The sequence below is a fragment of the Ranitomeya imitator genome, chromosome 6 (genome assembly GCF_032444005.1).
Source record: "Ranitomeya imitator isolate aRanImi1 chromosome 6, aRanImi1.pri, whole genome shotgun sequence".
Taxonomy (NCBI): Eukaryota; Metazoa; Chordata; class Amphibia; order Anura; family Dendrobatidae; genus Ranitomeya; species Ranitomeya imitator.
Genome location: NC_091287.1, coordinates 369,307,249 through 369,333,358, shown reverse-complemented (window position 1 = coordinate 369,333,358; position 26,110 = coordinate 369,307,249). Strand labels below are relative to the sequence as shown.

General features: G+C 39.8%; 1 protein-coding gene across 1 annotated transcript in view; it reads right to left on the bottom strand.

Annotated features, from left to right (window-relative positions):
- The window catches only part of LOC138642673 (cadherin-19-like), a 225,822-nt gene that overhangs the window by 41,545 nt on the left and 158,167 nt on the right, over window positions 1–26,110 (bottom strand). The window contains exons 6-9 of the mRNA XM_069730990.1: window positions 23,729–23,916; window positions 15,190–15,425; window positions 11,911–12,044; window positions 5,166–5,287 (exon numbers count right to left, since the gene is read on the bottom strand). Coding sequence (XP_069587091.1) covers window positions 5,166–5,287; window positions 11,911–12,044; window positions 15,190–15,425; window positions 23,729–23,916 — 680 coding nt within the window. The remainder of the gene's footprint in view (window positions 1–5,165; window positions 5,288–11,910; window positions 12,045–15,189; window positions 15,426–23,728; window positions 23,917–26,110) is intronic.

The window sequence follows — 26,110 nt, the reverse complement described above, 5'->3', positions numbered from 1 at the left end:
GATGCTGCGGCGAGGGATTCGGAAGCTAGGTGAGTATTTTAATCACAGCGGGGGGGGCGCACAGGGGGGAGGGTGCGCACCGGGGGTAGGAGGGGGGTGCGCACAGGGGGTGGGAGGGGGGTGGAGCCCCCACGGCCGGTATATTATGGGGGGGATAATTAAGTTTGGCTGCGTCACTCTGGTCCAGACTGCGCAGGTGCGGTGCGTCGCGCTTGCGCAGTCTATAAAGGCTTCGGACAGAGTGACGCTCCCACCGTTATATTATAGATATTACAACAACCTGTGTATTTATTTCATTAAAATACTTTGTAATAATGTGTGTGTGTTTTTTTAACCATTTCATACTATTGGATTAAAAATGGATAGGTGTCATAATTGACGCCTCTCCATTATTAATCTTGCTTAATGTCACCTTACAATAGCAAGGTGACATTAACCCTTCATTACCCCATATCCCACCGCTACACGGGAATGGGAAGAAAGTGGCCAAGTGCCAGAATAGGCGCATCTTCCAGATGTGCCTTTTCTGGGGTGGCTGGGGGCAGATGTTTTTTAGCCGGGGGAAGGGCAATAACCATGGACCCTCTCCAGGCTATTAATATCTGCCCTCAGTCACTGGCCTTACCATTCTAGCGGAGAAAATTGCGCGGGAGCCCACGCCAATTTTTTCTACGATTTAACCCTTTAATTTAATAGCTAGAGCACCCAAATTTTGCACATTCATGCTATTAACATTAGTAACGTGGAATATGCAAAAAAAAAGGGATAAGAGATAGTTTACTGTATGTAAACCATGTCTCATATCATGTTGGGTTTGTGAAGGAGATAGGAAAAGCCGGCAATTGAATTACCGGCTTTTAAGCTATCTAGCGCTGTATGATATATTAACATATATATATATATATGTGTGTCTCACTGAAATATACATATATACATAGAGAGACAGTATATATGTTTTCACGATTATTTGAGTCCATGGATCCATTGTATGTTCGTATGTCGGTTTTGCAAGCCTGCGAGAAAATCTCACAGTACGGATGCCATACGGATTACATACGGAGGATGCCATGCACAAAATACGCTGACACACCCTGCCTACGGATGACATATGGATCACTATTTTGGGGACTTTTCTGCGTATTACGGCCGTAAATAACAGACCGTATTTTTATACGCTGAGTGTGAGGCCGGACTTAGAGGTTATGTTTTGCTGTTTCATTGGGTGGTGTACAGAAGTCTTGCCCAATCCAACCCTTGTTCATTTTTAAAAGAGTCAGCCTGTCAGCATTTTCACACTAACTAATAAAAGAACAAATCTGACCCTACAGTAGCTGACTCTGGAGCAGAAACGGCGAGCAGGGTGGCACCAGGTCTCTTATAGATCTGTTGACACTGTGCGGCTTGCCAATCACTGTAATACCACAACAAAGATGGCTGTGGTATTACAGTGCATGGCAGACAATCCATGCATGCTCATTGGCGCTTTAACAAGCACCACAATTTAAAGGCGGAGGCCAAAGCTCCCACCGAATAATCCCGGAAACGCTCAGTGCTCGCTGAGTACACCAAGTGTTAGGGGTCGAGTTCCCACCTCTGCACAGGAGGAATCTCAAGCCATCTCCTCTGTGTTCTCCCATTCCTCTCCAGCCGCAGTGGAGCCTGCTCAGCAGAGATGTCGGTCCCAGCGTCTGGGTCAGCCTGATACTACGAGGATGGTTTCTGCTGCTTTCCCAGGCCCAGCCATTGTAGCCAGTACTGGTCAGCGGTGAGCAGATGTCTCTAGGACTAAGTCCTGCTTTTTCCCTTCTGAGCATGCCCAAGGTAAGACCTCTCATTGGAGGTCAGGGGTCACATGCTCAGGTACTGCTGCAGCTCCCATTGGTCCTCTAGGAAGGTCCTGAAGTTGCTCTGGTATTGTAGCAGCTTCCATTGGTCCTCTAGGAAGGTCTTGAAGCTGCTGCAGCTATAAAAGGTTTGCATGGCCGCACGGCCATGCGCTAGTATCACTTCATGTTATGAGCTTGCTAATTGTGGACGCACCTGTATGATTGTATTCAGGGACCCGGCTGAAATAAGCCTCTAGAATACCGGCATCTCCAGTGAGGAGTTTGTATGATTGTATTCAGGGACCCGGCTGAAATAAGCTCCTAGAATACCGGCACCTTCGGTGAGGAGTTTGTACGATTGTATTCAGGGACCCGGATGAAATAAGCCCCTAGAATACAGGCAACTCCGGTGAGGAGATTTTGTGTGCTTCTCTGTGTGCATGACCACTGACTGCCATCATCTCAGAAGTTAGCTGTGTTCCCCTGTAACGCTAACAGGGCACAGGGTGTTCTTTTCTGTGTGACTCAGGGAAGTAACTGAGCTCACTTATACCGCCATATAGTGCCGTCATTTTCTAGCAGTAGGTTGTTTCCTGCACGGTGGACCCCAGGCTGTGAACGCACCAGTTATAACATCCATATTAACTCGGTGCGTTCTGCCAGTCCTCACACCGTGTACCTTGATACTTGGACGAGTATATAGTAGTGGTGAGCATGCTTGCTCATCACTAGTGACTTTCCATCATCCTCCTGACTACATTCCAGAGGTTTTCAATGAGGTTCAGGTCTGGAGACTGGGCTGGCCATGACAAGGATTTGAAGTGATGGTCCTTCATCCACATCTTGATTGACCTAGCTGTGTGGCAAGGTGCATTGTTCTACTAGAAAAACAGTTCTCAAAGTTGGGGAGCATTGCCTGAGCAGAAGGAATCAACTGTTTTTCAAGGATAACTTTGCATGCGGCTTCATTCTTAATTTTTGCAAGAGCTGTATGTACTGATTGGTTGATTTGTGTATTCCATTGCATGTTCTCTGCTCCTGCACACCTGCTAATTGCACATGTTATTTTCAACCTCTTTGTGATTAGCTGTGTTTAAATCAGGACATTGCCATTTCATTACTATGCTATGATTAAGAGAGTTTTAAGAGAGTTGTATGTCGGGTTTTACGTTTAAAGATATAAAATAGTGCTCTTATTTCACCTGTGGAAATTATGCTCTCTTCACTTTTCCCACTCTTGCAGAGCCATACCTGCTGTAGCAATGGCACCCATCAGTTCTCCTCCGATGGACTTTCAACCTACAAAACGTGGTAAGTTCTGATACTTTTTTCTACATGTCACCTGAACATAGTGGCCTGTCGCAGGTGCTAGTTAATTACTTGCATGTACCATGTCCTGAAATAAATAGTGCATCATTTAATTCACAAATATAACCACTTTGAGGAGAATGGTGGCTACATTCAGAAATGTGTCAGCTTTGTGAAAACAGATCTGTCAGCCAGAGCGCTGCTGGATTTGTGTTGCCTGCAATTTTATACTTCATATCTTGGAGAATAAGTATGACCAGCATAAAGCAGTGAACAACTATATCATGGAGCAGACAAACTGAAACTTGAGTTACTGTAGAATGCATATTCACATACTGAAGCCTTTTGAAGAGGTGACCAAATTTGTCAATAGGGACATGTGGAGTCAACAATGTCATCCGCCTCATATTTATGCTTGACAAAAATACCAGCAAACAAGAGGGGATGCTGGAAAAGCAGCAACTTGCACATGTTCAGCTCCACCTTTTTACAGTACAGACCAAAAGTTTGGACACACCTTCTCATTTAAAGATTTTTCTGTATTTTCATGACTATGAAAATTGTAAATTCACACTGAATGCATCAAAACTATGAATTAACACATGTGGAATTATATACTTAACAAAAAAGTGTGAAACAACTGAAAATATGTCTTATATTCTAGGTTCTTCAAAGTAGCCACCTTTTGCTTTGATGACTGCTTTGCACACTCTTGGCATTGTCTTGATGAGCTTCAAGAGGTAGTCACCGGAAATGGTTTTCACTTCACAGGTGTGCCCTGACAGGTTTGATAAGTGGGATTTCTTGCCTTAGAAATGGAGTTGGGACCATCAGTTGTGACATCAGAGGAGACATCGCTGGAGCTGGGTGTCGGTGAGTATTTCCTGGCAAGTGGGGGGGGGGGGTGCACAGGGGATGGGAAGCGGGAGGGGACGCACAAACTTTATTTTTAAGGGGAAAGAAAAAAAAAGATTATTCATTCCTTCTCTCCAGCAAACGCTGCTGGGAAGAAGGGATGAATTCCGGCTTCAGCACTGCACACAGGGGACAGCGCTTACAGTAGCGCTGTCTCCTGCATGGCACACGGACTGCACACGGACAGCATCCGTGTGCGGTACGTGTTTTACATGGACCCATTGACTTTAACGGGTCCGTGTGATCCGTGCGTTCCCACAAACACTGACATGTCTCCGTGTTTTTCAAACAGACACACGGTCCGTGAAAACACGCTGACATGTGCAGAGACACATTGATTTTAATGTGTCTACGTGAGTCAGTGTCTCTGGTACATGAGGAAACTGACACCTCACATACCGGAGCCACTGACGTGTGAAACCGACCTAAGAGGAACAGACAGGTGCTACTGATCCTTATCTGCCATCATAGTACTCCAAATGAGTATATTCTGCAATCAATGTAGCTGAAAGCAGGCAAGTAAACTGTGGAAATCAGGAGTTTGGAAGCCAAATACATTCAATTTTGTGCATGAATGAAGAAAAATTACCTAAGAAAGTGATTTACAAAGCTTCAAAACTTTCCATGTTGGACAAAAGTATTTAGAAAAAAATAAAAGTTGTGTTACTTTTTAAAAATGTTTGTTATAAACAGAAGGCTAACATATAAAAATATTTCAATTATCTCTAGTCTATGCACTATAATTTGTTTTCATTCGCCAACATTCCTTCCTATGTGCTATAGATGGTAGGTTTGGCTTCCCACCAGTCATGTACCTTTACCTTGCATTGTCTTCACTTGCTAATTATCTTCAGAGCACAACTCTGTAATGCCCTGAAGCAAAGCAGAACAAAACAATGTTCTTCATGTGACAGCAATCTCTGCAGTAGGAAAATCTTACAATACTCGGAAACCTTTTATATAACCTGCCTAATGAATTTCGTTATGGCCTCAGGGTTTGAAGCTCCTGTGCAAATGCCTATTATCTGGTAAGTATAACAAGACTGTAGACAGCAGCATGTGAATTATACATACAGTAGACTAATTCAGATTTGAGAATGAATTTATGTAAGTCACCTGTCCAATCCTTGATTTCTCACAAACATATATATCGGGTATACTTTGAAGCTGAGGAGCATTATCATTGATATCCATTACTCGAATGTACACATGTGCATGGGATACATAGGCTGGAGTTTCTGAATGGGAAACAAAAATAAAGGCAATGGTCAATAAATAAGTAATAAGTTTACAAATAAAATCACTGAAACTTGGGCATTTGCTGACTAACTAAACTTATTGACTTATTTGGGTTACGTCATGAAGATAAAACCCATCCATGTGCTCGATTAGGGCATATGGACATCATAAAGTGGATCCCCCTCTAGGAAACTCTATATGTTAGAACAGAGAGATGCCCATCTGAATTCTGGCAGATATGTTTATACTACATGGGTATGCAATATCTCGAATGTCTGACATTGATAATAGCTACAGGTGGCTGTAGTTTCCCCAGCTAAAGCTATGTGCACACGTTGTGGATTAGGCTTAGGAATTTCTGGTGCGGATTCTGCCTCTCCTGGCAGAAAACGCACCTACGGATTTGTTGCCTTTTTTGTGCGCTTTCACAGCGTATTTTGTGCGTTTTTGCTGCGTTTTTTACCCCTGCGGTTTTCTATTATGGAATGGGTACAAAAACGCAGCATATTCACAAAAAAGAAGTGACATGCTACTTCTTTTAAACCGCAGCGTTTCCGCAGCGGATTTTCCGCAAAGTGTGCACACCATTTTTTTTCTCATTGATTTACATTCTACTGTAAATCAATTGGGAATCTGCAGCATTTCTGCACCTCAAAAAACGCTGCGGATCTGCAGAGAATCCGCAACGTGTGCACATAGTCTAAAACCACTGTTAGCCAAGGTTTCAAGAGCAGAGTCATTGATGATCAATCGAAGAAATCAGTAGTCTTATTTTCAAGGGAGACAACCCCTTTAATCTGCTTTTATTATTACTGTTGAGAGATAGTGGATAGATAGCAGTACTTGGCACTATATACTTAAATCACTGTGTACAGACAAACGCAGCAACTTATTCATTTAACAATTTACCCAGTTCATTGTTATATACATTTGTGATTGAGGATTATGTCACATGCGTATGTAGTTGAAAAGTTAGCTCATAAAGTTGGATGCTGGTAGGCCTCTGGGACATCAGTCCATCATTGAATAAATACTGGTGCTTCTCAGTAAATTAGAATATCATCATAAAGTTAATTTATTTTGGTTCTTTGGTCATAATCTCAGTAAACTAGAATAATTAACCAAAAACACCTGCAAAGGCTTCCTAAACATTTTAGTAGGCTCCACAATCATGGGGAAGACTGATAACTAGTCATGATTGATCGAATAGTGAAATATTCGGATTTGGGAAAATGGGCACAAATAATTTCTAATATCCTTGCATTCCTGCACAATAGCACATCCAAACCAAGTCAATGGGAAAGCTGAATATTTTTCTACTAGACTCAAGAAACAGGTCTGGGGGCATGGAAAAAAGGCTGAAATTAATGGGAAAGAGCTAAAACTAAATGGCAAAGCATGGACAAGATGCCTGCATACCTTTCTGTCTCATACTGTATAATATCTGGGGATAATGTAAGACTATTACGCTGGTTTTTATAGAGTCTTAAAAAAAGACCTACCAAACCAAACCAAATTTTTTTTAAAGGGAAAAATGCTAAGAAACATTTTTCCCTACATAATTAAATGTATATAACGCTAAAAATAAATATATATAAATATATATTCCTCCCCTTTAGCATATGTTTACACGGAGCATTTTGTCTTTAGTTTTTCCTTTAACATTTGTCAGGGCTCTCACTCCTACATTTTGGATGTCCTTCCCTCATGCCAGATAGTTAGTAAGATAGTGGAATACATATTCCCCATCCCTTTACAATGCCATTTCAAACATGTCCATTTGAATTTTGAGCTTCGCCCGTCACCACCACCATGTCCACCAACATGTCATTATGCTGCCTTTTCTAACAATTTGTAGAGTGCCAGCAGGTGTCATGAAACCTGAGTTTGGTAAGGGCCCTCAGGTGGCACTGTATCATACATTCGGGAGAGCTCTCATTCCTACATTTGGGAGGTCCCTCCCACAAACCAAATAGTTAGCTAGATAGTGGAATACATATTCCCCACCCCTTTACAATGCCATTTCAAACATGCCCATTTGAATTTGGAGCTTTGCCCATCACCACCACCATACCCACCACCATGTCATGCAGCCCTCATTGACAATTTACAGAGTGCCAGCAGGTGCGTGAAGCCTGAGTTTGGAAAGGCCCCTCAGGTGGCATTTTATCATACATTTGGGAGAGCTCTCACATCTACATTTTGGAGGTCCCTCCCTCATGCCAAATACTTAGTAAGATAGTGAAATACAAATTACCCATTCCTTTACAATGCCATTTTAAACATGGCCATTTGAATTTTTGCCATAGCCTGCCACTACCACCATGCCCACCGCCATGTCATCATGCGGCCATTGCTTACAATTTTCACAGGGCCACAAGATGCTATAAAACCTGCATTTTGTAAGCTAAACAATTTGCTGACCAAATTTTGACAGGAACCTAGAATGAGATAAAGTCACCCTTGGATCTGTCGCACGCCTTGGCAAGCAAAACCACATCCACGTCCCTTAACCTCACCCTTTCTCATCTTGAATTTTTGTATGCTTGCGAAGCCAAAAAATCCTGGCTATAATTGTACCGTTACAAAAGTCTTATGTACAAATTAACTGTGTGGCTATTTTTTTGGAGATCACCTTGCTCACACACTCCAAATGCGGAGTAATGAATATTATTGCAACTGCTAAATTCTCATGTAAGATTATCTGTATCCGGATTGAGCCAGGTGCACAACTGCTAGATAAAGACATTGTATTTTTTAAACCAATAGAAAATTATGATTTTTTTTGCAATCGTTTTGCTGACACACTCCAAATGTGGAGTAATGAAAATTATTGCCCCAGCTAAATTGTCACTTACGTTTATCTCTACCCGGATTGCACCAGTTGCATAACTGCTAGACAAATATTAGTTTTTTTTAAGCAATAGACGAGGCATATTATTTAGCAATTACATTTCAAAATGGATGTTACTATATGCTGCCCCTGAGGAATATTATTTTTCGGTAAAAAATTAATGATTATAGGCCGCTACACAGGAGTATTATGTAGCTCCCAATGGTTTTGTATATGCTGGTAGCACCTGATATTATGTCCCTCTACAAAAAAAATGATTTTTATAGTTTGGTAGTGGGTAAAAGCCTCCCTAGTTCACCCTAATTCCACAGCCTGTTCATAATACTAACTACTATACAACACAGTGGAAAATAGCAGAGATCTGCAGCATATATTTGCTATGATGAGAACACCTATTTGCCTGCCTTTCACCCTCCCTCCTATTAAACCTCCTCCTACTTACATCCCCACCTAACAAACAAGTAATCTCTTCACAATCAATCTTCAGCTCTTAAAAGAGCTTTTTGGAATATATATAATGCTCACTTTCTGTCACTCTCCCTACGCTCCTTTCACTCTCTCTATGCTGAAACTACACTCTCCCTATGTTGGTTCCAGCGGCAATGTGCGCAAGATGGCATCGGCAGCCTTTAAATAGTCCCTATGATGCTAGAATGCCAGCCAATCACAGTAGTGCCACACCAAAGATGGTGCAGACATTACTGTGATTGGCAAGCAAACCCAGCATGTTTATTGGCAGCAAATAAAGCACCAACCATGCTGGGCGGGTCACTCAAATATACGGAGGCAAATATCTAATTACTCGCAGAGTAACAAGAAGCCCGAATACCACAATATTCATGCGAGTAATGAATAGTAACAAATGTATTCGCTTATCACAACTGCTGACTTGGCAAATGTCCAAAAGGCATTCATTGACACACTCCACAAGGAGGGTAAGCCACAAACGGTTATTACTAAAGAAGCTGGCTGTTCACAGAGTGATGTATCCAAGCATATTAATGGAAAGTTGTGTTGAAGGAAAAAGTGCAGTAGAAAAAGTGCCCAAGAAACCGGGATAACTGCAGCCTTGAAAGGATTTTTAAGAAAAGTCCATTCAAAAATTTGGGGGAGATTCACAAGGAGTGGACTGCTGCTGGAATCATTGCTTCATGAGCCACCACACACAGACATATCCAGGATATAGGCTACAAGTGTCAGATTCCTTGTGTCAAGCCACTCATGACCAATAGACAACGCCAGAAGCATCTTACCTGGGCCAAGGAGAAAAAGATCTGGACTGTTGTCAGTGGTCCAAGGTATTATTTTCAGGTGAAAGTAAATTTTACATTTCATTTGGAAACCAAGGTCCCAGGGTCTGGATGAAGAGTGGATAGGCACACAATCTAAGCTGCTTGAGGTCTAGTGTGAAGTTTCCACAATCAGTGAAGGTTTGGGGAGCCATGTTATCTGCTGGTGTAGGTCCACTGTGTTTTATCAAGACCAAATACAGCCAGACATCCAAAAAGAGAAAAACCGCACCCTATGTCCATAGAGCTTCCATTTGCTTATTGGCGCAAGTCAATGCCAAGGGGTCCAGCCCGGCTGCAAGTCCATATCCCAGAATAGAAGAAAGACAGCGCCACAACAGTCAGTGATGAAGACCTTACGTGTTTAATCTGCCTCCTGCGACGACGTTTCGGTACAATAACCTTGATCAAGCACAGTGTAACACATGTTCCAACCACCATTATATACAAATAGCACCACCCCCTATTTAGCGGTACACCAATAGGGATACAGCACCATACTGAAAAAAGACATATACATATAAATACATATCAAAATCACATTACAAATACTTTAACAATGACAATATCTAATCTAAAAAAGATCTACTAGCTCCGATCGCTCTCATGTCAGAAATCCAGCCCACAACAGCACAGAAAGCTTCCCCACCTTACAGTTGTAAACAAATGACGTTCCTCCAACAGACATGCAGCATTCCCCGTAACCAGGATACCAGCCAACCCCCAAGATGACCTCAGAACGGCTGCTGTCCAACCATATTCACAGTTCCTTGTCATGTGATCGCAAAAGTTCCAGCATACAGAGTGTATTACTACACAGGTCCAGTCCTCTCTCCTTGTTGTCCTGACGAAAATATCCACTGCGCCTGACTGAAACGGCGTCCGTGTGGGACCAAATCAAGAGCGGTACTGCGCAGGCTCCAAGTCCTCACCAAGCGCTCGTATACTTTGAAAGGCAGAGGCAGCAGTGCACATGTCCCACATAACTCAGGTGCATCGTAGAATAATCAGACATCTGCAGATGTACTTTACTAATGTCTTTACTTCCACAGTAATAGAGAATCCAGCAGCGCAAGAGTCTGTTAGCATTAAACCTGGAAACTCATGATAAAGAAGCAATGATAGCAAGAATGCTAATAACCCAGAAAAAAAAAATAGGGCACAGGCAAATCTATATAGAACAGCACCAACACATCAATAATAAATATAAGCATATATATGTATATATAGAGAAATCGAGCATTTATCATATTATCACAATCTTATACATATAAAAAACAAGATGAGATAAGTGTTTTCTTTTTTTTATATTAGCATTCTTGCTATCATTGCTTCTTTATCATTCTGAGGTCATCTTGGGGGTTGGCTGGTATCCTGGTTACGGGGAATGCTGCATGTCTGTTGGAGGAACGTCATTTGTTTACAACTGTAAGGTGGGGAAGCTTTCTGTGCTGTTGTGGGCTGGATTTCTGACATTAGAGCGATCGGAGCTAGTAGATCTTTGTTAGATTAGATATTGTCATTGTTAAAGTATTTGTAATGTGATTTTGATATGTATTTATATGTATATGTCTTTTTTCAGTATGGTGCTGTATCCCTATTGGTGTACCGCTAAATAGGGGGTGGTGCTATTTGTATATAATGGTGGTTGGAACATGTGTTACACTGTGCTTGATCAAGGTTATTGTACCGAAACGTCGCCGCAGGAGGCAGATTAAACACGTAAGGTCTTCATCACTGACTGTTGTGGCGCTGTCTTTCTTCTATTCTCAAATACAGCCAGACGTCTACCAGGATATTTTAGAGTACTTCATGCTCCCCTCTGCCGACAAGCTTTTTGTTAGATAGAAATTTCATTCTCCAGCAGGACTTAACACCTGCCAACACTGCCAAAAGGGCCAATACCTTGTATAAAAACAACAGTATCACTGTGCTTGATTGGACAGCAAACTCGCCTGAACTTAACCCCATAGAGAATTTATGGGGTATTGTCAAGAGGAAGATGAGAGACACAAGACCCAACAATGCAGACAAGCTGAAGGCTGTTATTAAAGCAACCTGGACATACATACAACCTCAGCAGTAAAACAGGCTGATCACCTTTATACCATGCTGCACTGATGCAGTAATTGATGCAAAAGGAACCCCGACCAAATATTGAGTGCACTTACAGATATACTTTTCAGTAAGCCAACATTTCGGATTTTAAAATGATTTTTCATGCTCATTTTATAAAAGCATTCTAATTTACTCTAATAATGACTTTCGGGTTTTCATTGGGAGCAAGACATAATCATCAACATTAACAGAAATAAACAATTGAAATAGATCACTCTGTTTGTAATGGCTCTATACAATATATGAGTTTCATTTTTTGCATTGAAGAACTGAAATAAATTAACTTTTTGATATTTCAATTTTGTGAGAAGCACCTGTAGAAAGATAGATAATAACTAGACACATTGCATGAATCACTTACTTGCCTCAGTTGCAGTTACTGTAATATTATACCAATGATCCACTTCTCGATCCAAAGATTTTAGTGTAAAGATAGAACCATTACTTGGAGAAATATCAAATAATCTGTAGTGCTTGGTGTGTAGCATGGCATACCTAGAGAAAAGTATTTTTGTATCAATATTAATAACTCTTAATGTTTTCTCGACTCATTTGCATAGTGGCAGTTAAGCTGCGATAGCTGTTTGACATGCAACTTAACAGATCTCACAATGTACTTCTCTTAGCGACAATTTGAGAAATTTAGAATATCTATTCAAATAAAAATATAACATTATGAATTGTGTGCAAAGCTTTTTCTATATACAGTTAGGTCCATATATATTTGGACAGAGACAACATTTTTCTAATTTTTGTTATAGACATTACCACAATGAATTTTAAGCAAAACAATTCAGATGCAGTTGAAGTTCAGACTTTCAGCTTTCATTTGAGGGTATCCACATTAAAATTGGATGAAGGGTTTAGGAGTTTCAGCTCCTTAACATGTGCCACCCTGTTTTTAAAGGGACCAAAAGTAATTGGACAGATTAAATAATTTTAAATAAAATGTTCATTTCTAGTACTTGGTTGAAAACCCTTTGTTGGCAATGACTGCCTGAAGTCTTGAACTCATGGACATCACCAGACACAGTGTTTCCTCCTTTTTGATGCTCTGCCAGGCCTCCACTGCGGTGGTTTTCAGCTGCTGTTTGTTTGTGGGCCTTTCTGTCTGAAGTTTAGTCTTTAACAAGTGAAATGCATGCTCAATTGGGTGGAGATCAGGTGACTGACTTGGCCATTCAAGAATATTCCACTTCTTTGCTTTAATAAACTCCTGGGTTGCTTTGGCGTTATGTTTTGGGTCATTGTCCATCTGTAGTATGAAACGACAACCAATCAGTTTGGCTGCATTTGGCTGGATCTGAGCACACAGTATGGCTCTGAATACCTCAGAATTCATTTGGCTGCTTCTGTCCTGTGTCACATCATCAATAAACACTAGTGACCCAGTGCCACTGGCAGCCATGCATCCCCAAGCCATCACACTGCCTCCGCCGTGTTTTACAGATGATGTGGTATGCTTTGGATCATGAGCTGTATCACGCCTTTGCCATACTTTTCTCTTTCCATCATTCTGGTAGAGGTTGTTCTTGGTTTCATCTGTCCAAAGAATGTTCTTCCAGAACTGTGCTGGCTTTTTTAGATGTTTTTTAGCAAAGTCCAGTCTAGCCTTTTTATTCTTGATGCTTATGAGTGGCTTGCACCGTGCAGTGAACCCTCTGTATTTACTTTTCTGCAGTCTTCTCTTTATGGTAGATTTGGATATTGATACGCCGACCTCCTGGAGAGTGTTGTTCACTTGGTTGGCTGTTGTGAAGGGGTTTCTCTTTACCATGGAGATTATTCTGCGATCATCCACCTCTGTTGTATTCCGTGGGCGCCCAGGTCTTTTTGCATTGATGAGTTCACCTGTGCTTTCTTTCTTTCTCAGGATGTACCAAACTGTAGATTTTGCCACTCCTAATATTGTAGCAATTTCTCGGATGGGTTTTTTCTGTTTTCGCAGCTTAAGGATGGCTTGTTTCACCTGTTGGAGAGCTCCTTTGACCGCATGTTTACTTCACAGCAAAACGTTCCAAATGCAAGCACCACACCTCAAATCAACTCCAGGCCTTTTATCTGCTTAATTGAGAATGACATAACGAAAGGATTGCCCACACCTGTCCATGAAACAGCCCTGGAGTCAATTGTCCAATTACTTTTGGTCCCTTTAAAAACAGGGTGGCACATGTTAAGGAGCTGAAAGTCCTAAACCCTTCATCCAATTTTAATGTGGATACACTCAAATGAAAGCTGAAAGTCTGAACTTCAACTGCATCTGAATTGTTTTGTTTAAAATTCATTGTGGTAATGTCTGTAACCAAAATTAGAAAAATGTTGTCTCTGTCCAAATATATATGGACCTAACTGTATAGTATGTGCTGTATGTCTGTATGTATGTTTGTACATGTGTGTGCAAGTATCTTTATTTTAGCATGTATATGATTGTATGTACTTGTGCATGAATACAGTATGTATATAATTAGCAATTTTTATGTATGTATATTTATTAAAGACAAGAGATTTTATTCAAATAGGACTGAATTCTCTTCATCATCAGATCACTTGGGCTGTAGATAGCAGTGGATCAGCTATGCTAAGTGTTCTAGAAATCACGATCTCCTATAAACACTGTCAATGAGCCGACGTTCACAGGAGTATCGTAATAACAGGCATGGGTCTTCTGCAAACCACCGGCTGTCATGAAAGCACATTGGTGCCCCGCGATCACATGAGAGCGGTGGCGATGGGTGGAATCAATGACTGGCTGGTGCTTGTTGAATCCTGCTGTCAGAGACAGACAGCGGTGTTTACAGGCACATGACAGCTGATTAAATCAGCAGTCATATAGGGGGAAAGATACAGGTTCTGTTTCAGATCACCCATCAAAGTCAGGGACATGACTTATAAAGTAAATATATGTCATGTGTCATGAAGGGGTTGACTCACTTTTATATTTTGTCAAGTGGTATTCATTGCCGTGTTTTGTGGCAAATTTTAAAGTAGTTTATGAATTTTGTGCAAAGTAAAAAATGGTCTCTAATTTTGCTCTTAACCTTTATTGCACTAATGTAGAGCAAAAATTCACATGTTCAGCAAAATGTTGCAAAATTTCTACAAAAAAAATCCAAGGGACAAAATTTACCCCAGACACAAACTGAAGTACATTTTTGCAAAGAAGTAACTTTTTTCAAAAGTTACATCTGATGAATCTGTCTCAAACGTTTGGAAAAGCCACATTGATATAAAAATAAGAACATTTACAACAAAAGACAAGATTTAAAAGGCACAAATCCTTTCATGAAAAACTTGCAAATAAATAAGTCACTAATTGAAAGTTATTCATGCAAAAGTTTGGTGAAAAGCAATAATGAATTCATAAGGCACATAAGGCTTAAACATATCTTGACAACGCATTAAAAAAAATCTTTTTTTTCAAAGCCTCCCATCTCTGGATAGAAATGATAAGGATGGATATATCTGCGTATGAATACTATATATCCACTTGTCCTATTACAAAAACCTTACATACAAAACCAAACAAATAACACTTGTGGTGTACGATATCCTGATTATGGTAATGATGTACATAGACATTATTTGGCAATTTCCATGACAACATCATTCATAGTAATATATTATTGTACAGATGTTTCACCTTATTATAGTATCAATGTTGTCAGGGTCTTTTGCAGTGACATAACCAACATGAGAACCAACTGGTGAACTTTCAGAGATTTCCATTACATATTCTCTTTCGAGAAACACAGGAGGTTCATCAACATCAACAACATAGATTCTTATGGCAGCTGTGTCAAACAGTTCGGGATTGTTTTTGTTCTCAGCTCTGACTTGAATGCTGTATCTTCTGCTTCTGCTTTCAAAGTCAACAAGCTAAATATATAATTAAGTAAAATGTCAAACAAAGGTGGCTTATTTAGTGTAAATAGGTTACATCTATACACAGTTCAAAGTCATATATACTGAAAAAAAATCAATAAATAAATTAATTTTTTCGTAATTACATTATATATGTAAATTATCACCCTTTGTAGCCTATACCAGTTATAGGCTCAAAGCGACCCTCCAGTTTGACATAAAACATTTATGCTATTAAGGGAAATCATTGGTACATTTACCTGGCGCAATAACTTTGATACATTGTTTGTGACGTGCATTCATATTCAGTCTCTGTAGTCTGATGCCCCTAAATAAAATTATTTGAGACCAATTACCTCCAGAATTCACATAATAAGTATACTGAATCCTCATTTGCATAATGTATTATTAGTATGACTACAGCTATTCTGTGAAGGCCTTCGAGGTTTGTTTGAGATCATTAGAGATAAAAACAGCATCATGAAAACCAAAGAGCACACCAGGCAGGTCATGGATAAAGTTGTGGAGAAGAGTAAAGCAGAGTTAGATTCTTAAAAAAAAATAGCCCAAGCTCTGCATATCTCATGTAACACTGTCTAATCCCCATTTGAAAATGGAAGGAAAATGACACAACTGCATAGCTAATAAGACACGGACTTCCACCTAAACTGACAGTGCAATCAAGGAGATCACTAATTATAGAAGCATCCATAAGGCCCATGATCATGATGGAGTAGCCTCAGATATCCACAGCTCAATTGCGAGAATCTGTACACAAGACAACTATCAGTCATATACTCCGAAAATCTAACCTTTATGAAAGAGTGGCAAAAAAAGTCACTTTTCAAAATCAAGCTACTAGTAATCATTTGAAGTTTGCAAAAAACCATGTAGAGGACACAGCTAGCATATGGAAGAAGGTGCTCATGTCAAATGAGTCCAAATAAAACTTTTAAGGCTAAATGCAAAATGCTACATGTGTCGGAAAACACTGAAAATCCACTTGAAAATACCATCCCTACCATCAAATATAGTGGTGACAACATGCTGTTGGGATGCTTTTCATCTGCAGGGACATGTAAATTGGTCAGAGTATTAATGTAACGATGTAGACTACAAATAAATGCATGTCACAATTTTCAGCTTTATTTTATTTTTAAATTATTTACAAAACCATGTATCAAATCCTTTAAACTTCACAAATACTTGCTTATTTGTGTGGTTTTGTCACATAAAATCCAAGTAAAATGCATTAAAAATGTTGAAAAGTTCATGAGGTATAAACAGTTTTTCAATGTACTGTAAATGTTCACAATATATTAAATATAAGCCAATCCACTGTAAGTATTGAATTCATCACCAATTTTATAAGTAAATATATTTCTAAAGGTACTATTGATTTGAAATTCTCATCAGATGTCTGGAACAACCTATCCAATCCACAGAGTCAAATAAATAAAACCATAGATGTTCATGAATTAAGTTACGTGCAATTATGAGAAATGATATGGGCAAAAGTATTGAACGCATGAAAAAAGAAAGGTGGAAAAAGCCATAGAAAGTCATGACACCAACTAAAATCTATTAATAATTAAAAAACAATCCTGCCACTTAGTGAAAAATATTATCAGCTAGTTCTACTGATGGCCTTTAAAAATGTGTCTCATTACCAAGGTGCTACACAAGAAACATCTCAAGATCTCTGTGTCTAGCTATCGCCCAATATCTCTTCTCCCTTATGCCCCCAAATTGCTGGAGCAACACGTCCATCTTGAACTGTCCTCCCACTTCTCCTCCTGCTCCCTCTTTGATCGGTTACAATCAGACTTCCGTTCCCATCACTCAACTGAAACTGCCCTAACTAAAGTCACCAATGACCTACTAACTGCCAGGAGCAAGCGACACTACTCTGTCCTCCTTCTCCTGGACCTGTCTTCTGCCTTTGACACTGTAGACCACTCCCTTTTGCTACAAATCCTCTCATCCCTTGGCATCACAGACTTGGCCCTTTCCTGGATCTCGTCATATCTGACAGACCGAACATTCAGTGTCTCCCTCCCCCACACCACCTCCTCACTTCGCCCCTTGTCAGTCGGTGTTCCTCAAGGCTCTGTTCTAGGACCCCTACTCTTCTCCATCTACACTTTCGGCCTGGGACAGCTCATAGAATCCCACGGTTTGCAGTACCATCTCTACGCTGATGACACGCAGATCTACCTCTCCGGACCTGACCTCTCCTCCTTGCTTACCAAAATCCCGCACTGTCTGTCTGCCATTTCAGCCTTCTTTTCTGCTCGCTTTCTACAACTGAACATGGACAAAACAGAATTCATCATCTTTCCCCATCTCACTCTACCCCTCCACCAGACCTATCCATCAATGTCAATGGCTGCTCACTATCCCCAGTCCCACACGCCCGGTGCCTCGGGGTGATCCTCGACTCTGCCCTCTCTTTCAAGCCACATATCCAAGCCCTTGCCTCCTCCTGTCGTCTCAAACTCAAAAATATTTCCCGGATCCATGCTTTCCTTGACCGCAACACTGCAAAAACGCTAATGCATGCCCTTATCATCTCCCGCCTCGACTACTGCAACCTCCTACTCTCTGGATTCCCCTCTAGCACTCTGGCACCACTCCAATCCATCCTACACTCTGCTGCCCGACTAATCCACCTGTCCCCCCGCTATTCCCCAGCCTCTCCCCTGTGTCAAGCCCTTCACTGGCTTCCTATCGCCCAGAGACTCCAGTTCAAAACCCTCACACTGACATACAAAGCCATCCACAACCTGTCTCCTCCATACATCTGTGACATGGTCTCCCGGTACCTACCTACACGCAACCTCCGATCCTCCCAAGACCTCCTTCTCTACTCCCCTTTCATCTCTTCTTCCCACAACCGCATCCAAGACTTCTCCCGTGCTTCCCCCATACTCTGGAACTCTCTACCCCAACACATCAGACTCGTGCCTACCATAGAAACCTTCAAAAAGAACCTGAAGACTCATCTCTTCCGACAAGCCTACAGCCTGCAGTGATCCTCAACCTACTGAACAGCCGCACAGCCAGCTCTTCCCTCTCCTAGTGTATCCTCACCCACCCCCTGCAGACTGTGTGCCCTCGCGGGCAGGGTCCTCCCTCCTTATGTACTCATGTGCCTTGTTATCTGCTCATGTTTAATGTATTTGTCTATATTTGCCCCGTATTCACATGTAAAGCGCCATGGAATAAATGGCGCTATAAAAATGTATAATAATAATAATAAAGATGGGTTAAGTCAGTGAGTCAGTCTCAAGACCTTCGCAACCTTATTGTTTCAAAACATACTTATGCCATGGGTTACAGAACAATTTCTAAAATACTGAAGGCTCTTGTGAGCACTGTTGGCACCTTAATCCAGAAGTGAAAGGAAGAGAATTTCACCATAAACAAATGTTTCCAGTAAGTTTTCAAATAGAGGATTGAAACTAATTATCAGAAGTGCTGTCCAAGAGGTAAGGACTATCTTTGGGGAGCTGCAAAAGACCTGGAATCAGAAGGTACAATCGCTTAAAAGAAAACTAAGTAATGCAATCAACTTCCATGGCCTGTATGCAAGCTCACCGTTTAAGGCCCAATTGCTGAACAAAAAGCATGTACAAGCGGGTTTAAAGTTTGAATAACAACATTTATACAAGCATATGAGATACTTGTAGAATATAATCTGGTCAAATTAAACTAAAATTGAACTCTTTGGATGTCATGATACACACGATGTTTGAAAGTCAAAAAGCACTGCTTATAACCCCCAAAACACCATACCAAATGTGACGTTTGTAGGTGGGAATATCATGGTATGGGGCCATATTTCAACATAAGGCATTGGAAAACATCATATAATTGAAGGAAGAATGGAAGGACAAATGTACTAAGACTCCTCAGTGATTGATACCTATAGGCTATGTGCACACGTTTCGTATTTTTCACATTTTTTGCACATTTTTTTGGTGGTTTTCCAAGGCAAAAGCGCTTAAAAAACGCATACATTAAGCATCCCATCATTTTTAATGCATTCTGCAATTTTTGTGCACATGTTGCGTTTTTTTCCACGATTAAAACGCATCACGGAAAATTACACAGCGTGTTCTTTAATTTTGAAGATTTTTTGCAGATTTCCTGCTATTTATTGCATTTTGAAGCTCTGGAAAAAAGCACAAAAAATCTATACAAAAACCATGAGAAAAACGTGAAAAGAACCCGAGAAAAACGCATGCAGATTTCCTGTGGAAAAAGTCCGGTTTTGTTCAGGAAATTTCTGCATAAAATCCTGACGTATGCACATAGCCTTAGTGGCTAACTGAAAAGATGGTAGCAAATTGCAAGCTTTCAAGACTACTCAGGTCTCTTTATCAGGCACAGAATAACACAAAAGCTGAATAATCACATATTTATGCACAACAGGACACAGGAATAATGCAATAGATAAGACAAGTTACATGAAGCAGAACTATAGATGTGGGACAGAGAGATAACAGTTGTGGCCATAAATTTTGGAAAAATGTCATAGATAATAAGGGTGAATGTTTTATTGTCCTGTTATAAACATCTGCTCCATGATTATGATGCCACTAAATGGTCTAAAGAGCACATTCCTTAGCTGATATATAAAGCCTTCTCTGAGCACTGTTGGTGCCTTAATCCAAAAGTGAAAAGAAAATAATTTCACCATAAACCAATGCTCCCTTCAGGATTTCAGATAAAGGAGTGAAAATAGTTGAATAACTATTAAAATAAATAATTCTGATATTATTCAGACTATCTACTGGTTAACAATAGTGATTAGCGAGTATGCTCGCTACTCGAATTTCTCTGAGCATGCTCACGTGGTCTCCGAGTATTTCGGCATGCTCAGAGATTTAGTTTATGTCAGCGCAGCTTTATGACATGCTCGGAAAAACTCAATTAACGAGCATACTCGCTCATCACTAGTTAACACAGTACAAAAAAATATATATTTTCTCTATCAAATGTACCATGACATTCTTGATTGAAATCTGCTGGCATTTATCAGGAAGATACAAATGAAACAAGGGTGGACATTTCAGCAAGACAATAATCCCAAACACACAGCCCTGGAAACTCTCAGTTGGTTTCAAAGAACAAAAATAAAGCTGCTGGAATGGCCCAGCAAACCTTCAACATTTATGGAAGAAATAAGGCTCAGAGTTTATAGAAGAAGCTCATGGAACCTTCAGGATTTAGGCCGGTTTCACACGTCAGTGGCTCCGGTACGTGAGGTGACAATTTCCTCACGTACCGGAGACACTGACTCACGTAGACACATTAAAATCAATGTGTCTCTGCACATGTCAGCGTGTTTTCATGGACCGTGTGTCCGTGTGCAAAACACGGAGACATGTCAGCTGTCCCCCCAGCTTGTTGTGCTGAAGCCCCATTCATTTCTTCTCTCCAGCAGCGTTCGCTGGAGCGAAGGAATGAAAAATCATTTTTTAAAAAAATTTTTGTTGTTAAAATAAAGTTCCCGGTAATCTCCCCCCTCCCTCCCCCTGTGCACCTGCCCACTGGCATTAAAATACTTACCCAGCTCCCTCGATGCTTCCTCTCAGCATCGCAGCTCTTCCTGTATGAGCGGTCTTTGTGGTGCCGCACATTACAGTGATGAATATGCGGCTCCATCTTCCATAGGGGTGGAGCCGCATATTCATCACTGTAATAAGCGGCACCATGTGACCGCTCATACAAGAAGAGCTGCGATGCTGAGAGGAAGCGCCGAGGGAGCTGGGTAAGTATTTTAATGCCAGCGGGCGGGCGCACAGGGGGTGGGAGGAGGGAGATTAACGGGAACTTTATTTTAACAACAAAAAATAAATAAAAATGATTTTTCATTCCTTTGCTCCAGCGAACGCTGCTGGAGAGAAGAAATGAATGGGGCTTCAGCACCACAAGCTGGGGGGACAGTGCTTACTGTAGCGCTGTGTCTCCTGCACAGTGCATGTGGTACCCAGTCGGCACATGGACGGCACACGGCTGCCGCACGTGTTCCACACTGATGTGCCACGTAAGCACACGGACACGGATAACTCCGGTACCGATTTTTCCGGTACCGGAATTATCTGGACGCGTGGGACAGGCCTTAAAGAGTGTTTGTGTGAAAGAATGGGCAAAAATCACACCTGAGCAATGCATGCTACTAGATTTTCTAGGAGGCATCTTGAAGCTATCATTGCCAACAAACGCTTTTGTACGAAGTATTAAATACATTTTAGTAAGTGTGCTCAATACTTTTCCCCTGTGTCACTTCTCATTATTACACATAAATTACTTTATGGACATTTATGGTGTCATTTATTTGCCTGTGTGGATTGGATGGGTTATTTCTGACATCTGGTGAGAATGTCATGTTAATACCACCTGTGGGAATATATTTACTTAAAAAGATGATGATGTGTTCAATACTTATTTTAGCCCACTTTATATATATATATATATATATATATATATATATATATATATATATAGTTTATAGTTAATTTGATTGGAGACACTGAGAAGTACAATTTAACTCCTTAATGACCAAAGGTATTTTTGTTTTTGCATTTTTGTTTTTTGCTCCCCTTTTTTCCAGAGCCATAACTCTTTATTTTTTGATCAAAATTGCCATATGAGGACTTGTTTTTTGGGGGACAAGTTGTACTTTTGAAAGACACCATTAGTTTCAACATATTGTGTACTGAAAAATGGGAAATAAATTCCAAGTTCGTTGAAATTGCAAAAAAAGTGCAATCCAACAGTTGTTTTTTGCTTTTTTTTTTACCATGTACACTAATTGCTGAAACTGACCTACCATAATGATTCTCCAGGTCATTATGAGTTCATAGACACCAAACATGCAAAGGTTCTATTTTTTTAAGCAGTGAAAAAAATTCCAAAGTTTTTTTTAAAATAATTGCATCATTTTCCGATACCCATAGCATCTTTTTAATGATCTGGGGTTTGGTGAGGACTCATTTTTTGTGCCCTGAGCTGACGTTTTTTAATGATACCATTTTGGTGCAGATACAATCTACTTATGTTCTGTCTAACTACTAGTTATGCAAACTATCTCTTCAGAGAGGAAGAGAACTAGAACTCCAATGCCATCTATTGGAAGGTAGCAATCCTACAAGTCAATGTTGACCCATTAACGAGCCTTGTCTCATGACTTAGGATAATATCCAAACCAGAATCTCAATTTGCAGACACTGTTTTGGGGTACTGCCCCTCGTCAGAGCAAAGTGGAGATCTGGTTTGGCTTCGTGAGAGGCGTCTGACCGTTATCCAAGAAGTATCGTTTCTCCTTGTGGAGATCAATATGATAAGCATGACAAGATGAGGAGACTTAAAGCCGCAATGCTCCTCTGGGAAATATGCGAATTATGCAAATTGTCTCTTCAGAGAGGAAGAGAACTAGAACACATTGACTTGTAGGATTGCTACCTTCCAATAGGTGGCACTAGCGTTCTAGTTCTCTTCCTCTCTGAAGAGACAATTTGCATAATTAGCATATTTCCCAGAGGAACATTGCTGATTTAAGTCGGCATGCTTATCATGTTGATCTCCGCAAGGAGAAACGATACTTCTTGGATAACGTTGAACGCCTCTCACACAGCCAAACCAGATCTCTGCTTTGCACTGATGAGGGGCAGAACCCCGAAACACAGTGTCTGCAAATTGAGATTCTGGTTTGGCTATTATCCTAAGTCATGTGACAAGGCTTGTTAAAGGGTCAAAAATCACTTGTAGGATTGCTACCTTCCAATAGGTGGCACTAGAGTTCTAGTTCTCTTCCTCTATGAAGAGACAATTTGCATAATTAGTAGTTCGACAGAACATACAAGAGTTTTTTCCATAACTTTCAAAAGACAGAGGTTCAAGGAAGACAAAAGTTGAGAATTGAGGTCTGGATTTATGCTGAATAGACAATTCAGAGGCGCAGGTTTGTCTAAACTGTAAAATAAAGAACTTTATTGCTCAGGAATAGAGTATTAGGAGAAAGTCTTAACAAAGCTTAGGACTACAAGTCATTAACTAAGAAGAAAAGGCATTGCCATTCATAGGTTCTATAAATAAAGTCAATGAGCAAGAGAAGCAGCATTAATGGCCCCAGGTAGAAGGCAATGGCAATGTCATGCAGGGAGGCTATGGAGATTATAGGTATGAAGAGTAGAGTTACAAGCTGTGGTAGTGAGATCATGAAAGGGAGCATAACAATTGTCCCGAAGGACAAGCATTTAAAGGTAAAATGATTAATTCAATCTACACAATAAAACAAAGTTCTTTACCTTTTTTAGAGTAATTATTCCTTCTTGCGTCAAACTATCTGTATTTATATTAAACATATTGTAATCTCCCCTTTCTTGTATTGAATAAATAATTTCTGCATTTTTTCCAATGTCTATGTCATCGGCCAAAACTATGCCAACTATTTCTCCAATAGTCGCTGACTCTATTATTGACATCTCGTAAGTCTCTGAAAAAGAGAGTGCACTTCAATCAAAAAAGCTTAATATTTCTATTCAATCTGTGAAATATTCTGTTGTCTTCAAATGTTGAGTATTACTACAGTACAGAAAAAATTTGTTTTCACCCATGTAGAGTTAAAACCTGGCAAATCTTGGATTGACAAATATTCAGAAAACACTTAATGACTCATGATAATAATCCAAATATATCAATGATTTGTTCATGACCATCTGATAAATAATATAATGATGGATAAATAAAAAAAAAGTCATTTGAACTTTTAGAGGTCAAAAATAAAATGCTGACGAAAATGTACTTTGGGTGTTTATTTCAGATTATTTTGACATATTCTTCAGAACAGAAACAAATAGCAGTTTATTAGACTTTCAAGTTATTGCATGCCTGATTAAACAAATGTTATAATAATACATTTATTAACAGAAGAAAGTAGGATATGATATTAATCAGATATTTACTTGTAGAAATAATAATAATGAAATTTGAGAATGTGACATAAATTGAAGTGCCATTTCGAAGATCATTTGAAAATGAAACTAATGCACAAATAAAATTGTACCGGTCAGTCATAGGCCATTTTACTTATTTCAAGTTTTTGAGATTTGTTCACACAATAAAATAGTGCAATTTGCAGTATTGCACACAGCATTGGTGGCCAGGGACAGAAGTATATGCTTATGAGGTACAGTATATATGCACAAGAATTGCCATTGTCTGAATGGTTGCTCATGGAAAGATCCGCCATAAGGACCCATTGTAAAAAGTCTTGCTAAGAAATTATGCTCCCTCTGATTCATCATTATTGATTCTCCACTTTTTCAAAGGAATTTGTATTTATTAATGGGTTTTGTATTTTCTTATGATGTACAATAAATCATTTCTTTGTGGCACTTGTATGACCAAAAAAGAAAAAAGTTAAAAGTAGATATCATGCCTAGAACACTTTTGTTTTGTTTGTGCCTTACAAGTATTTCCATTGGTATTTCTTTGTTGTCATTTTTTTAAATTTTTCTTCCATATATTTTCTTTACAAGATGCTTTTAGACAGATTCATGAAATGAGACTCAATCTAGTCAATGGCTATAGTAAAGTGTATGGCTGATGTTTCTTTTAGCATGGTTAAAGACTAATGTGCAATGTTTTAAAGGATTATTATGCAATTTTTTGTGCTCACAAATCACACAAAATGCAAAAGGGGAAATAAAGAACATTTTTGGATTTGCACAAAATTAATGATCAACATGCACCAGTTTGAAGAATTTAATGCAAAAAATGTTAACTAGTAAAACAATATAATGAAAAGAAAAGTGACTTTAAAAAATGTCAAATGATAAATTAGGCCCAAAGACTTTGTTTCCAAGTTAGTATCTCACTGCGGTTGAGATGAGCTGTTTATGTGGCTGTAAGCATTCAGCTAATCCTGCTTTGTAGTGACTGATGTTAAAAGCATTTTAATTCTAAAAGGTTGGACATTTATAAAGGTAAATACAGACATTAAAGGTGTTGGCCACCTTTGGGGGAAATTATTTTTTTACTGAACTGCATGTGTTTGGGTTAAGAAATAGTTTTTGAAAATGGTTTCTTTACAAATTTTGCACTTTTACAGGCTACAAGTCTTTAGATTGTGAGATTTTCAAAAATCCATGACTTTTCCTTCTTGGTGTTACAATTTCAATGTTAAGGAGTGGATGTTCAATGAGTTTGGAATAGGTGTACAAAAAATCCAGGGAAAAAAATGCATAAAATGTAAAAAGTGCGGCTAATACCAGTAAATTTCTCTCAGCATACATTGGAGATCGCACTCATCGTCTCTAAAACGTCAAAACTTTAGTAGAAGTACATATACAAATATATATTTACTATTTTTTGGACTATATGATGCACCTTTTTCCTCCAAAATTTTGTAGAAAATTTGGGGGGTGCATCTTGTAATATGTATAGGATGTACCTGCTGTGGCTGTGTGGGGGGAACGGCAGCGGCGGATAAGCGGATCACAGGAGGCTGGAGCCGGCGGCTGTAGCTAACACCTGTGCCCACTGTTGAAATAAAATTAATATTCACTGCTCCCCACTCCCATAGCCCCTCCCACCCCTATGCACCAATTGGTGGAAGGGACTATGGGCATGTGGAGCAATGAATATTCATTTGCTTTAATAGCGGGCACACTGTTAGCCGCAACCTT